Source organism: Aethina tumida, chromosome 1, assembly GCF_024364675.1.
Source record: "Aethina tumida isolate Nest 87 chromosome 1, icAetTumi1.1, whole genome shotgun sequence".
Lineage (NCBI taxonomy): Eukaryota > Metazoa > Arthropoda > Insecta > Coleoptera > Nitidulidae > Aethina > Aethina tumida.
Window position 1 is genome coordinate 14,724,036 of NC_065435.1, and position 16,295 is coordinate 14,740,330.

Sequence of the window (16,295 nt, forward strand, 5' to 3'; positions counted from 1 at the left end):
ACATCTGCTTGTAAATTATTAAATTATAACAAAGAATACATTTTGTCATCATAAAGAATGAAAAATTAAAAAGATCTAAACTCTAAACAACTATAAAGATAAGTAATTTATGAATTATTACATTGTAATATGTAAATTTTAAGATATAAATTCTTAAATTAGAAAGCATGCGAGAGAGAAAAATAATATATTATAATTTATTCTGCATCATAAAGTCGCTACTAAAAAACAAATCCGAACATACATCTGCTTATAGATCAGACAAAATGTACATTAAGAATTATCTAATATTAAAAAGTTCTAAACTTTAAACTACTGTAAGGGATAAGTAATTTGTGAATTATTGATTGTGATTAAATTGTCTGTAGGCACACAGACCAAATTAACTTAAAAGTACACAAACTTTCGCACCTGAGACAACTTAATTTGAACAGGAAATAGTCTACCGTAAATTGAATAAATTAACTTTAAATATAGTTTGATCATTCACAATGAGCTTTTATAATATTTATGATGTTTAGAAAATTATAGGATACAAGTCACGAGAACTAAAATGCCTTTGTAAAAATATGGGAATGGAACGTGAATAGTAATAGTAATAATAGGGGATGGACGAATCTCCTTATTAAAATTCATTTTTCTCAAGTGTTTTGTTTAGAAATTTACTACGAATTGTAAATTGAGTCCTTTGTGTTCGTGCATAAATTAAACAAGTTTGATGAAAATGTATGAGTACTATATTATTTGTATTTACTAAATTCTGAAAGTGATTTTAATTGTATTTATTAATAATTACTAAAGGCTTTAAATAAATAAATAAATAAACAACGATCCAATATTAGACATATTGATAGACGATACACAGAAGTATTCCAGACAATTAACATTAGTAAAACAGTGATTTATTAAACTCCATTTGCACAATGGATCAGTTTCCCTGCTTAAACCAACCATTTCAATCAGAGCAGAATAAACATTCACTTGAGCAAAACAATCAAATGCAATTTACATTTCCATTTAATCTGATGGGTTATAAGCAAATTTTTTAGTGTCAAGACCAGTGAACAAGCTGTTATGAACGCATTTTTTTATGTGCATTTTCTTGAAGGGTAAAATTATTATTCCTTAGTTAAAAATACAACTGTTTCACTTTTATGTTAATGAAAACTTAAATAAATAAATTGAGTTGAAATTTAGTCAATTTAAAACAACGACCTGACGATTTGAACGAATTGTATAGATTGGGCATCGATACATTTAATAATGAATAAACATATTGGTTCGTTTCTTTATTTTTCAGAGTTAAAATTTCAATCATTGCTAAGTGCAAAACACTGTCACAAGTAACTCATTTACATTGATGAAAACGGTCCACTTGGCATAACGAAGCTTTAATGATTTTTATTTTTACCTTGAATTTTGAATATTTTATATTAAAACGAATGATGTAATATACCCACAAGTGAAACTATTATCTATTATCAAACAACCTTTTATTTCACTTAAGATTATCGTTGTGTAAAGTTAATTAGTAAGTTTTCGTGGATGAGTAATCAGGAGGAGTTGCTCGAAGCTTGTTCACCGGGAACAATTTAAACAATAATTGAAAAGATTGCGAAACCCACAAAATAACTTTAGGGAGGAAATACGAGAGTTTGAATTTGATCTTGAGCTTGTCGAAAACTCGAGCAGAAAATAACAACGAGAGAAATAAGGTCAACATAGACGTAGCTGAATATTAAAATACATGTAAATATTTTAGAATTCCCCGTTTTAGTGCTCTTTGTTATCTTACATGTTATTCGTATGTAAAACTGCTGGGTATTGTATGCATATTGAATTTAGATTTTCATAACAAATATGTTCAAGCTGGGGGGTAAATAGAAAATGATTTCATTAATCTTAAATTTTTAAATGCTTTATTAGAGTTTTGAGCCACACGTGTTGCCTGATTTTATTTAGAAAGGGCAAAAATGAAGTGATTCAATGCTGTAGTAGTAAAAAAAGAGCCATAAGATTTAACAACAAAAGACATTAACCCAAATAAATTCTGGACCAGAACATAGATACATCTAAGTGCATAACATTAAACTCACCATTGTGGGGCTCCACCGGTGGCAATTCGAAGTATGACTCGGGATTCTTGAGCTTCTCTTTTTGCACTGAAGTGAGCCTGAGGGTGTCGATGTCCAGTGCTGTGGTGCAGATCATGTGCACGTTCTTGGGTAGGGAAATAGGTAGCCAGCTTAAAATGGAAACCATGTCGCTATCTAGTGGATTTAATGCATGCAAGTCGTCTATAAATATGACTAGAACTTGATTTAGGTCCTCGAAATTTCTCAAGAGAGATTGAAACCAATTGTTTATGTAAAGGGGATCAAACGACGCGTCTTTGGGTAAGAAGCCTTCTGGAAGTTTTAACGCTATGCATATCTGCTGACATATGACACGCAAAAGTTCCAAATTGTACGACGATCTAGGGGTTGAGTTAATAAATCTAACTATTCTTAACGATCTACAGCTAAACCAGTTTTCGAAGTTTCTATACAGCGACTGTAGAAGGGAAGTTTTCCCAGATCCCTGATTACCATATATTAATATGGGATTATGCCGGGTCTTATTGGTATTCTCCACCACTTGTTTTATTTTATCGAATATCTCGGTATTCGTGTAGTCTTTTTCGATCTCTTCGTAACACGTGGTTAAGTGAGTAATATTCTCTTGGAAGTTCTCCTGTAACACAAAATGTTATCGTCTTAACTTGGTTCACAGGTAATTTTACAAGCTTTTACCTCCACGATTTTTTTCCTAGACTTCAAAACAGGTTCCTCCTCTAAGCTCTTCTGTACTAACGCCTTTATTTTGTGAAAAATGCTATTTTTAAACTTATTTAGATATGTTTCATGTTCTTCTGTTTCATTGCTTATACCTCCATTTATCCAAGGCACTCTAAAATGAAATATGCTGAGGGACGTAATAAATATTATATGGAGTGACTTACGTAAAATGAATATTATTTTCAACTGGTATCTGACTTTTTATTGAATTTTTAAATTCGTTCAAATATTCTTTAAAATTATTTACTAAATCTTTACTATAATCTAAGTCCTGAAAAACAAATATGGTTTAATTTTTTGGAAACTTACATTTATTGGATTGTTTCAGTCGTTTCACTCAGTGTTTCAGAAATATTTACGAAACTCAATTAAAATAAATATTGCCTGTTTCTTCAAGAATTCAATAAAAAAGTTCATGACTATTGTATTGTAAGACTGCAAACGATGTTAACGTAATTCTCATTGGAAACAAATTAAAGCATCTCCTAGGACTTGATGGCAATTAAATAAGATTATTCTTTATTATTCCTAGTTTTCGTTCCAACTTGTAAAGATAAAACTTGAAAATAATTGCCTTCAAACTTTCAAAACTTATTTAAACATACTGACATTTTTCCTTTACAATAATACAAGTCTTGTTTTATTTTAATGGTCTCAAATAAATCTGAGCCATTCTGCTGGAATAAAAACGACTAAATATGTTAATTAGTTTTATATTATAGTATATTTATCAGATGAATCCAGGAGGATAAATGAGACGCTTCTGGCTTATTTTAATTAACTGTAGTGAATTATTTTTTATGACCTAAAGCAGTTTCTCCTTTAACCCTCTAACTGTTGTTTATAATATTTCTTGGATCTTTTATTTTAAGCAGTAACTAAAAGCAGTAGAAAACCATTGAAATGTACAGTTGTCAACCTTTAAAATAATAATAACTCACGGATAAATTTTGTACAGGTTTTTTATACAATGTCTAATTATAGGTCACATTGTCAGGTGGAAACTACAAAATTGACTTGAATATTTCAAAAGGCTTCCCCGTCCCACTCTCAAATCAATATAACCCGGTCCTCATAAATATTTAACATTTTATTTCTTTAGGTGCCTTTTTTGATTTTTGTATTTACATATTTTCTAGTCTGCATGTAATATATTTGACGGGCGAATTGCGGGACACAGCTTTCGTGGCATTAAATTTTAATTCAATTTTTAATTTGTACGGCACATTTAAAACGATTCCGGGAAAATGCCTCACGTAAAGGTGTTTTAAAGATTAAGTTAAGCTTCTGGCCGTCTAGGATTTCACAAATCCTTCAGGTTTGAGTTGTTAATAAATTCATAAAATTTACGATTTCGTTTATTATTCAGCGACTTGTTTTACATTGTAAATGTTCTCATTAATATAAAAATTTCGATTATACGTATGTATTTTAGTTGTACGCAAAGATTTTTGTACACAGGGTGTCTAAAAATTAGTTTAGAATACGAAAGAGATGGTTAGGTACAAAAGAATGAATATAGTGTAATTGTAAACAAAATATAAAATATTTTAATTGTATCTTAAAAAACAAACAAATTTGAGACACCCTGTACACATCTGTTATTTTTAAAGTAGAGGGTTTACCACAACATTGTTATTAAAGTTTTAATATAACATCATTAGGGTGAAATAACTCAGCCAAATCGTAATATTGTTGTATTTGAGAATACAAACCATGAGAGGCAAAATTTTGAACTGTACGGCATATTTGAGAGGTTAAATTGTCCACTTAGCTAAAAAATATTCTCTCAAAAATACCTGTTCAAATATCAAATAAATATTGGGTTGTTTTATTTTGAAAATTACGAATTATTGATTATTTTTTCTAATTAAGAATTAAATAGTCAGAACAAACTTAAAAATAAGATAATTTACTTTATATTTGAATTTTCCCAAAATTCGAAAAATGGTGTTTTTACTTTACAGAATCTCATTTGATTAAATTTCGATATTTATTTTGTTTCTTGTTTGTTTATTTAATACAGTAAATATTACATGAACCGTCTCAAAAAATATGTAACAAAAATATAAAATATAAAGAGTAATACAAAGTGGAGTAACGAAAATATTTTACATGTTTTTTGGTTTCATTTTTTAAAAGCTACATTTAATTTATTGTCATAAAATTTACGGTTTCGTTTATTATTCAGCGATCTGTTTTACATTGTAAATGTTCTCATTAATATAAAAATTTCGATTATACATATGTATTTTAGTTGTACGCAAAGATTTTTGTACACAGGGTCTCTAAAAATTAGTTGAGAATACGAAAGAGATAGTTAAGGTACAAAAGAATGAATGTAGTGTAATTGTAAACAAAATATAAAATATTTTAATTGTATCTTAAAAAAACTTAATATTAATAAGAACTAAAATCAACAAATTTGAGACACACTGTACACATCTGTTATTTTTAAAGTAGAGGGTTTACCACAACATTGTTATTAAAGTTTTAATATAACATCATTAGGGTGAAATAACTCAGCTAAATTGTAATATTGTAGTATTTGAGAATACAAACCATGAGAGACAAAATTCTGAACTGTACGGCATATTTGAGAGGTTAAATTGTCCACTTAGCTGAAAAATATTCTCTCAAAAATACCTGTTCAATTACGAATTATTGATTATTTTTTCTAATTAAGAATTAAATAGTCAGAACAAACTTAAAAATAAGATAATTTACTTTATATTTGAATTTTCCCAAAATTTGAAAAATGGTGATTTTACTTTGCAGAATCACGTTTGATTAAATTTCGATATTTATTTTGTTTCTTGTTTGTTTATTTAATATAGTAAATATTAATATTATATAATATGTTACAAAAATATTAAATATAAAGAGTAATACAAATTGGAGTAAATAAAAATATTTTACTAAGACAATTAAACCATATTAACAAAACTAAAATTCTTGAGAAGAATAAAAAGTATTATGTAACGAAAATATTTTACAAGTTTTTTGGTTTCATTTTTTAAAAGCTACATTTAATTTATTGTCATAAAATTTACGGTTTCGTTTATTATTCAGCGATCTGTTTTACATTGTAAATGTTCTCATTAATATAAAAATTTCGATTATACGTATGTATTTTAGTTGTACGCAAAGATTTTCGTACACAGGGTGTCTAAAAATTGGTTGAGAATACGAAAGAGGTAGTTAGGTACAAAAGAATGAATATAGTGTAATTGTAAACAAAATATAAAATATTTTAATTGTATCTTAAAAAAACTTAATATTAATAAGAACTAAAATCAACAAATTTGAGACACACTGTACACATCTGTTATTTTTAAAGTAGAGGGTTTACCACAACATTGTTATTAAAGTTTTAATATAACATCATTAGGGTGAAATAACTCAGCCAAATCGTAATATTGTTGTATTTGAGAATACAAACCATGAGAGGCAAAATTTTGAACTGTACGGCATATTTGAGAGGTTAAATTGTCCACTTAGCTAAAAAATATTCTCTCAAAAATACCTGTTCAATTACGAATTATTGATTATTTTTTCTAATTAAGAATTAAATAGTCAGAACAAACTTAAAAATAAGATAATTTACTTTATATTTGAATTTTCCCAAAATTTGAAAAATGGTGATTTTACTTTGCAGAATCACGTTTGATTAAATTTCGATATTTATTTTGTTTCTTGTTTGTTTATTTAATATAGTAAATATTAATATTATATAATATGTTACAAAAATATTAAATATAAAGAGTAATACAAATTGGAGTAAATAAAAATATTTTACTAAGACAATTAAACCATATTAACAAAACTAAAATTCTTGAGAAGAATAAAAAGTATTATGTAACGAAAATATTTTACAAGTTTTTTGGTTTCATTTTTTAAAAGCTACATTTAATTTATTGTCATAAAATTTACGGTTTCGTTTATTATTCAGCGATCTGTTTTACATTGTAAATGTTCTCATTAATATAAAAATTTCGATTATACGTATGTATTTTAGTTGTACGCAAAGATTTTTGTACACAGGGTGTCTAAAAATTAGTTGAGAATACGAAAGAGATGGTTAGGTACAAAAGAATGAATATAGTGTAATTGTAAACAAAATATAAAATATTTTAATTGTATCTTAAAAACTTAATACTAATATGAACTAAAATCAACAAATTTGAGACACCCTGTAGACATCTGTTATTTTTAAAGTAGAGGGTTTACCACAACATTGTTATTAAAGTTTTAATATAACATCATTAGGGTGAAATAACTCAGCCAAATCGTAATATTGTTGTATTTGAGAATACAAACCATGAGAGACAAAATTCTGAACTGTACGGCAACATCAAAGGGATTATGAAGCAAATTTTCCAAGAAAATAAAATATTACGATATTGTAAAACTTCAACGGCACGCTTAAAATACACATTTCCATTCCATATTAAACACGGGATCCATAAAAATACAGTTGTTTGATGAAAGAATTACAATGTTTCTTATCTCTTTGAAAAATACTACGTAAATTTCGCAATTCCTTGGCAAAATAAAAGAATATGTTTCTGGTGTTTTTTATTAATAATTCCATTAATGGAAATGTATACGTTCAATCATATGCGTCTGCCATTAATCGAAATATAATTTGATACTGTTCCAGCTTAATATAAACTAATGATTCAAGCGGCGAGAATTGAAGACATCCATTACGTTTTTAATGTACTGTATCGAAATATTATTGGATATTTTCCATTAATCTGTCGTTAACAAGGATAAATGAAACTGTAGTGTGAGAAGATTAAATTTGTAAAGTTGGTTCATAACTCTATTAACATTACTTCTTGCAAAACGTGGAAGATTAATAGATTTGTTTGCGTCCATGGCAGAAGTGGGTCTTGCGGACTAAGCAAAAATTTTATTTTTTTCCTCCTCGGCCTATTGATTTTATTTCTAATGCATTAAATAAAGTTGCGCTTGTGCAACGCGCCAGTATGTAAGCTGCCAATCAGGCAAAAATCTGGGTTACATTTTACATTGTATAACAGGACACGATGGAGAGCATCAGCGATTAATTTTTTCAAGTGTGCCTTCATCCCGTTTCAAATATTTTTTTTTGTAATTAATCTTTCCGGTTTTATTGCTCCTTGTGATTGGAGGGAAAAACTTGAACAAGGGTTTTTATTCATTTCCATAAAATTACAAAAGAGTTCGCTACATTTTTAGACAGCTTTCATTTGACGCCTCGTTTTCTTTTAATGATACGGTTTGAAATATTATATTCTTTGGTCACATTTTAATTTAGTCTAATATTTTTTGATGTTAATATTTGAGTGGTTAAATTGTCCACTTAGCTAAAAAATATTCTCTCAAAAATACCTGTTCAAATATCAAATAAATATTGGGTTGTTTTGTTTTGAAAATTACGAATTATTGATTATTTTTTCTAATTAAGAATTACACACTCAGAACAAACTTAAAAATAAGATAATTTACTTTATATTTGAATTTTCCCAAAATTTGAAAAATAGTGATTTTACTTTATAGAATCTCATTTGATTAAATTTCGATATTTATTTTGTTTCTTGTTTGTTTATTTAATATAGTAAATATCACATGAAACGTCTCAAGAAATATGTCACAAAAATATAAAATACAAAGTGGAGTAAATAAAAATATTTTACTAAGATAAAAGAAAAAAAAATATTATCTAACGAAAATATTTTACAAGTTATTTGGATTCATTTTTTAAAATCTACATTTAATTTATTGTCTATTCTGTTATCCAAAAGTTTATTCCTTGGAAATACTGAATTTACAGTTATTACTATGAACATGGTTAACAATAAAATGAGTAAATGTTTATATTATAAAAAAGTTTACCTTTTAAATTTAAGAAAATGATTTTCATTGAAAGCCACATTCTTTATTACTTCTATTAAATATAATTACTGATTTGCTTTTTGATTTTAGTTTTGCTCCATTTGTTTTAGTTTATTTAGAATTATTTGCTGATTTTTTTAGTATGAACATGTTTAACAATGGTAATTACATATATAAATAATTCTCAGAATAATATTATTTAAAAGGTTAAACAATATATAAAAAATTCAAAAAATTACAAAAGAATTGGTAACATTTTTAAACAGCTTTCATTTCACGCTTCTTTTTTTTAATGATAAGGATTTGAAATATTGTGTTATTTGGTTACATTTCATTTAATACAGTCCAATATTTTTTATTAATAATATTTGAGAGGATAAATTGTCCACTTAGTTGAAAAAATATTTTCTCAAAAATACTTATTACATCAAATTTCATAAAAATTGGATTGTTTTTTTAGAGATTACCAATTTTTATTATTTTTTCTAATTAAGAGTTTCACAGATACAATAAAACCAAAAATTACATACTTTACTTGACATTTTTCAAAATTTGAAAAATGATTTTATTTTATATATTTATTGCACATTGCAGGGAAAAACTTGAACAAAGGTTTTTATTCATTTCCATAGAATTACAAAAGAGTTGGTAACATTTTTAGACAGCTCTCATTTGAAGTTAAATTATTCATTTACTTGAAAAAATATTACCTCAAAAATACGTTAATTTCATAAAAATTGGGTTGTTTTGTTTTGGAAATTATCAATTTTTGATTATTTTTCTAATTAAAAATTGCACTGTCAGAATAAAACCAAAAATCAGATAATTTACTTTATATGTTACCTTTCTCAAAATTTGAAAACTGATGATTTTATATACTGAGTGGAGTAAATAAAAATAACAATTTACCAAGATAGATAAATCATGTTAAAAAGACAGGAATTCTTACTTACAAGTCTTCGGGAAGGTTATTTGGTTTCATTTTTTAAAGTCTACACTTAATTTATTGTCTTTTCTGTTATCGAAAAGTTTATTCCTTGGAAATACGGAATATGTAGTCGGTCATTTTACTGTGAACGTGTTTAACAATAAACAATAACAGTAAATATTTATATTTATAAAAAAGTATATCTATCTTTTAAATTTAAGAAAATATTTTTCTCTTGAATGCCACATTCTTCCTTTTGCTTTTAGTTTGACTCTATATTACATAAACGTCTATAAAATTTGACTTTTGAAACGTGTGGTTGGAGGAAAAAAATTGAACAAAGTTTTCTATTCATTTTTAAAAAATTATAAAAGAGTTGGCAACATTTTTAGACAGGGATTGAATGAGGATTTGAAATATTATGTTATTTGGTCACATTTCATTTAATACAGTCCAATATTTTTCGATTTTAATATTTGAGAGGTTAAATTGTCCACTTAGTTGAAAAAATATTTATTACATCAAATTTCATAAAAATTGGATTGTCTTTTTATCAATTTTTACTATTTTTTCTAATTAAGAGTTTCACAGTCAGTATAAAACCAAAAATCACATAATTTTCTTGATCTTTCCCAAAATTTGCAAAATGATTGCACATATTTGTTAAAAAAATGTTTTATTGCTCCTTGTGATTGGAGGGAAAAACATGAACAAAGGTTTTTATTCATATTCAAAGAATTACAAAAGAGTTGGCAATATTTTTAGCTCTCATTTGACGCTTCTATTTTTAATAATAAGGATTTGAAATATTGTGTTATTTGGTTACATTTTATTTAATTCAGTCTAATATTTTTTGATAATAATATTTAAGAGATTAAATTGTCCACTTAGCTGAAAAAATATTCTCTCAAAAATACCTGTACATCAAATTTCATAAAAATTGGGTTGTTTTGTTTTGGAAATTACCAATTTTTGATTATTTTTTCTAATTAAGAATGTGTCAGAATAGAACTAAAAATCAGGTTTATTGTATATTTGAACTTTCTCAAAATTTGAAAAATAATAATTTTACTTTACAGAATCTTATTTAATTAAATTTCGAATTCTATTTTGTCTCTGGTTTGTTTATTCAATATAGTAAATATCACATGAAACGTCCCAAAAAATGTCACAGAAATATAAAATATAAAGAGTAATACAGAGTAGAGTAAATAAAAATAACATTTTAACAAGATAGATAAACCATGTTAACAAGACAGAAATTCTTTAACCGAATAAAAATTCATTTTTTAACATCTATACTTAAATTATTGTCTATTCTGTTATTAAAAAGTTTATTCCTTGGCAGAACTTGGTAGTTGGTTTCTTACTATGAACATGTTTAACAATGAAATAAATAAATGTTTAAATTTATTAAAAAAAACATGTATTCCTATCTTTGAAATTTAAGAAAATGTTTTCACTTGAACACCATATTCTCAGAATAGAAGCCAGAAAGCCTTTATTACTTTAATTAAATACAATAGAATTCCTGTGTTGCCAGAAATTGCTTTTCAATAGGAGGCTACACTCTAATAAAACCAAAAACTTCTTATTACTTTAATTATTTATGTTCCTGATTTCAGTTTAATTAAATTTTCTTTTCTATAACGTTTATAGACAAACACAGGCAATATTTATTCAAACAAAATATACATTTTAATGGATGATAAACACAATAAAAATGTGACGTGAAGCCACATATTCCACCGAAAGTCGGTTTGCAAAGATACATATAAATATCAGTGGAAATAAATGCACGAAGAATTTGTTTGCGAACGCAAAACATTTTTTCATATGAAAAAATTCGAGAAAAACGTCTCCCGTCTATGTGACGGTGTTCGTACACTGAGCGGAAACCCGTCACATTTTACCTTATAAAAGTCGTTGGCTGCATCTAAATCATCCCATTCGCGAAAGACGTTCAGTACATGATGGGCCGTCCCCGGCGCCAGACCTGAAAAATTCCAACGTATTTTTTTTTCTCCTTTTGTATTGTTGAACGGTTCACAAAGCAGACGCAATTAAACCGAGATTTTCGTTTCGTGTGCCATCAAAAATTGTCCGTTTCAGAAAATGACAATCGCATACACACAAAATGAGAAATGTACGTGAAACTCAACGTGACAGCGTTAATGAATCGGGGGGCTCAATCTAGTGTTTTGCAAACATTCCGCGTACGGACAGATAAGTAAGGCATTTTAAATGGGTCGCCGTTGATTAGATATGATTAAATCGGTTATTTGGTTCGGCGCGACAGAACGGACAACGGACAACCGAAGCTACTTACCCAATGCGTAGGTGAATTGCTGCTCCACTATGGACTTCAAATGCTTGTTGAGTTTTTTCCTTGATGTGTCGGGCATGTTTGATGCACATTCGTGTATTAACTGTATAATTTGAGCACATATTTGCTTCCATTCGGTCAATGGTAAATGTCTACAATAAGCAAGCATGTATTGTCAATTACCATCATGTTGTGCCACTTTGGCGTGGAACGCACAACCACCCTATGATGTAATTATTAACCTTGTCTAATTATCACACGCAGTGGATGCACACTGAAGGTCAAGGTCTTTTTAACTCCCTCATCAAAAAATTAAACTTTAAAATTAAATTATGTATTAGTGTTTAGGAAATGTCTGTAGATCTCTATCAAATTTCTACTGAGATGAATAAATAAAAAATACATATACATATATATGAAAATTTATTTTTGACATACAATTTTTAGCCCCAACAAAACAACTTCGAATTTCTTTTGATGTAAATCAAGCCTCAATAATTTACAAAACTTTATCTCCCTTGTCGAAGAATAAATAGAAAGACAAAATTGATTTCCAATACAAGGGTCTACTCCGCAAAGTAAAAGAACCAGGGAAGTTTTGTTTTTTCATTTTTATCTCACAAGTATTTAGATAATAGTTATTTGGAAATAGTAGTATAAAAATTAAACTTTGTTTAAAGTTTGTTTCTAAAACAATATGGAATAAAAAACATAAATTCAGTGGTCACATTTTAGTGAAGTTTGGTGTATAGTTTGAAGTAATATTGAGTAGTAATTAATAGTGATAATTTATCTCCCTTATCGGAAAATAAATAGAAAGACGAAATTGATTTCCAACACCAGGGTGTACTCCACAAAGTTAAAGAACCAAAGAAGTTTTGTTTTTTTTATTTTTATCTCAAAAATATTTAGATAATAGTAATTTGAAAATAGTACTATAAAAATTAAACTTAGTTTAAAGTTTGTCTCTAAAGCAAAATGGATTAAAAGAACATAAATTCAGTGGTGAGATTTCAAAGAAGTTTGGAGTATAGTTTGAGGTAATATGGAGTAGTAATTAATAGTAATAATTTATCTCCCTTGTCGAAAAATAAATCGAAAGACAAAATTTATTTCCAACACTAGAGTCTACACCACAAAGTAAAAGAACCGGGGAAGTTTTGTTTTTTTTTTATTTTTATCTCATAAGTATTTAGATATAATGGATTAAAAAACATAAATTCAGTGGTGAGATTTCAATGAAGTTTGGAGTATTGTTTGAGATAGTATGGAGTAGTAATTAATAGTAATAATTTACCTCCTTTGTCAAAAAATAAATTGAAAGACAAAATTGATTTCCAACACCAGGGTCTACTCCACAAAGTAAAAGAACTAGTAATTTGAAAATAGTACTATAAAAATTAAACTTAGTTTAAAGTTTGTCTCTAAAGCAAAATGGATTAAAAGAACATAAATTCAGTGGTGAGATTTCAAAGAAGTTTGGAGTCCAGTTTGAAGTAATATGGAGTAGTAATTAATAGTGATAATATTGAAGAGATTGATGAGTATCATTTTTTAAAATTAAAACTATTACCTATTGACTGGCCTGGGCATTGATGAATCTACTTAACCTATCCAGTCTATGATATCTATATATCTTCAATAGGTTATAAGTCAGGAGTTATTGCAGGATATGTCAACAAATTTACAATGTAATATTGAAAATATCTAATCTTATCATTTGCTGTCCTCATATGGACGAATATACACCAAATTTTCATAAAATTTGATCACTGAATGTGTTTTCTATTTTAATAGTTTGAGGTAAAAATAACGAATATACTGATTATTTTGATAATGAAACTTTCACTCATTGACTTGCCATGGTATTGATGAATGAGATGATCAATTTAGTACTGACGTACCTCATTCCATAAGACATTTACTTGATCTATGATATCTGTAGGTCTTCAATTGGTGATAAATCCGGAGATTTTGCAGTCTATGCCAAGAAATTTACATTGAAATACTCTAATCTCATTTAATCTAATCTTTTTTTCTTATTCCTACAAATGTGCACACCATATTTTCTTAAAATTGGACCATTTTTCTACTTATGATAATTGTTTATGAGATATAATTGAAAAAATCAAATCTTCAACAAAAACCCCCAAACATGTCCAGAAATGATGATTACTATAAGTGAGAATAATTTTTTAGACTATTTTTATGGAGGGAGATAAAATTTAGAAGTGTCCTATCTATGATATCTATACGTCTTCGATTGGTGATAAGTCCGGAGATCTTGCAGTCTATGACAAGAAGTTTACATTGAAATACTCCAGTCTAATTTAATCTAATCTTTTTTTTTCTTATTTCTATAAATGTACGCACTAAATTTTCTTAAAATTGCACCATTTTTGTACTTATGACAATTGTTTATGAGATATAATTGAAAAAACCAAATCTTCAACAAAAACCTCCAAACTTGTCCAGAAATGAAATTTATGATTACTACAAGTGAGAATAATTTTTTAGACTTTTATCGAGGGACATATAAATTTAGAAGTGTCCTGTCTATGATATCTGTACGTTTTCAGTTGGTGATAAGTCCGAAGATGTTGCAGTCTATGACAAGAAATTTACATTGAAATACTCCAATCTAATTTAATCTAATCTTTTTTTTCCTATTTCTACAAATGTACGCACCAAATTTTCTTAAAATTAGACCATTTTTCTCAATTGTTTATGAGATATAATTGAAAAAATCAAATGTTTAACAAAGACCTCCAAACATGCCCAGAAATGAAATTTATGATTGCAACAAGTGAGAATAATTTTGTAGACTATTTTTATGGAACGGAGAAATACCTTATTGAATTTTAAATTCTGAAAAATGGGTGTATACTAGAATAAATTTCATTCGATATTCTCAAATATATTTCATATTTTATTAGTTTACTTAACAAAAATACATAATCTCATTAAAAAATGTTTTTTTGTTTTTTTTGTTCAATGTTTAATTTAGTGAAAATCTATTTATAATAATAAATATTCCTTACACAAATTGTGAAATTTGTATTATTTACTTCCCTGAAAGAAAAAAAAACAACAAAAACTTAAGTTTTCATTTAGAAGATTGATTAATTTAGTGAAGAACTATTTTTTTAACAAAAAATATTCCTTGACTTTGAACAATTGTGTGTGAAATTTGTACCCAGCATTATTATTTACTTCACTGAAAGAAAAAAAAAAAAAAACAACAAAAGCTCAAGTTTCCAGGTTGCAGTTGTGCGTTTATTTAACATGTAAGTTAGTTCATTCAATTTTATTTTACAATACAAATAACGGTGTGCAAAAGTTTTCAAGAAACGTCTTATCGATTTTACTCCAGGCCAATTCCTTATCAATTTATACACATTTTAAATAAAAAAAGATAAGAAGCTGGATTTTCAATAAAATAAATATCCTTTAAGAGGGTTACCCAGCGTGATCAATTTATTCATTCCCGTCACTTCTGACTAGTCAATGGGACCCGTTAAAATTACTTTAGATAAGGAAAATCCTTCAATAAAATATCCCACAATAAATTCATCTATGTATTTTATATTATACTATATTGGATACTTTGGTAGTTTTATTCTGCGATATAAATCTGTTAGGGGCCCCAGAAAATTGAGTCGCAATAAAGCAATCAAATCAATCCACTTCCTAAATTATTAATGTCAGTTTCTTTGCGAATTAAGAAGCTTTAAGACTTAGTTGTCGTTTAATCCGTTGATCGCACAAACTCCCCGAACAATACAAAATTAAATCTAGAGATTAATTTTTTTTACTCACATTTAGTGAAATTTATTTCTATGTTATACTAGGGGATTTGTTCAATATTATTTCAACGAACAATACAATTGCACAGGTGTATTATATAACGGAAATCTCTCGTCGCCGAGTAAAAATAAAATACATGAAAGCTCAATAAAAATACGGATCTTGCGTCTTGGAAATTTCATAATTTGACGTGAGGATACCAAAAAAAAAAACCCTTGATACCCACGTTCATTTTTATACACACGTAAATAGAAAGAGCCAGAGAATTGCATAAAAATTATGCCGGAATGGGGATTTGTAATGGAGTTTTAGCGACAAGTGGGAATCATAATTTGATTTCACCCGAAAAATTTTATTTGCACAACGAATTTAATGCAAATCTAAACGAGCGTCACAATTAAATAAAATATATTTTTGGGGGTAAATTTAATTCGACTGAATAAATTTTATGACTAGTTTGTACATAAATATACTCATATATAAATATATAAATATTATCTGTATAATAATTGTT

General features: G+C 27.3%; 1 protein-coding gene across 1 annotated transcript in view; it reads right to left on the reverse strand.

Moving 5' to 3' along the window:
* The window catches only part of LOC109604042 (protein qui-1), a 91,068-nt gene that overhangs the window by 39,795 nt on the left and 34,978 nt on the right, over positions 1-16,295 (reverse strand). The window contains exons 5-9 of the mRNA XM_020020607.2: positions 11,978-12,126; positions 11,562-11,644; positions 3,002-3,108; positions 2,793-2,949; positions 2,097-2,733 (exon numbers count right to left, since the gene is read on the reverse strand). Coding sequence (XP_019876166.2) covers positions 2,097-2,733; positions 2,793-2,949; positions 3,002-3,108; positions 11,562-11,644; positions 11,978-12,126 — 1,133 coding nt within the window. The remainder of the gene's footprint in view (positions 1-2,096; positions 2,734-2,792; positions 2,950-3,001; positions 3,109-11,561; positions 11,645-11,977; positions 12,127-16,295) is intronic.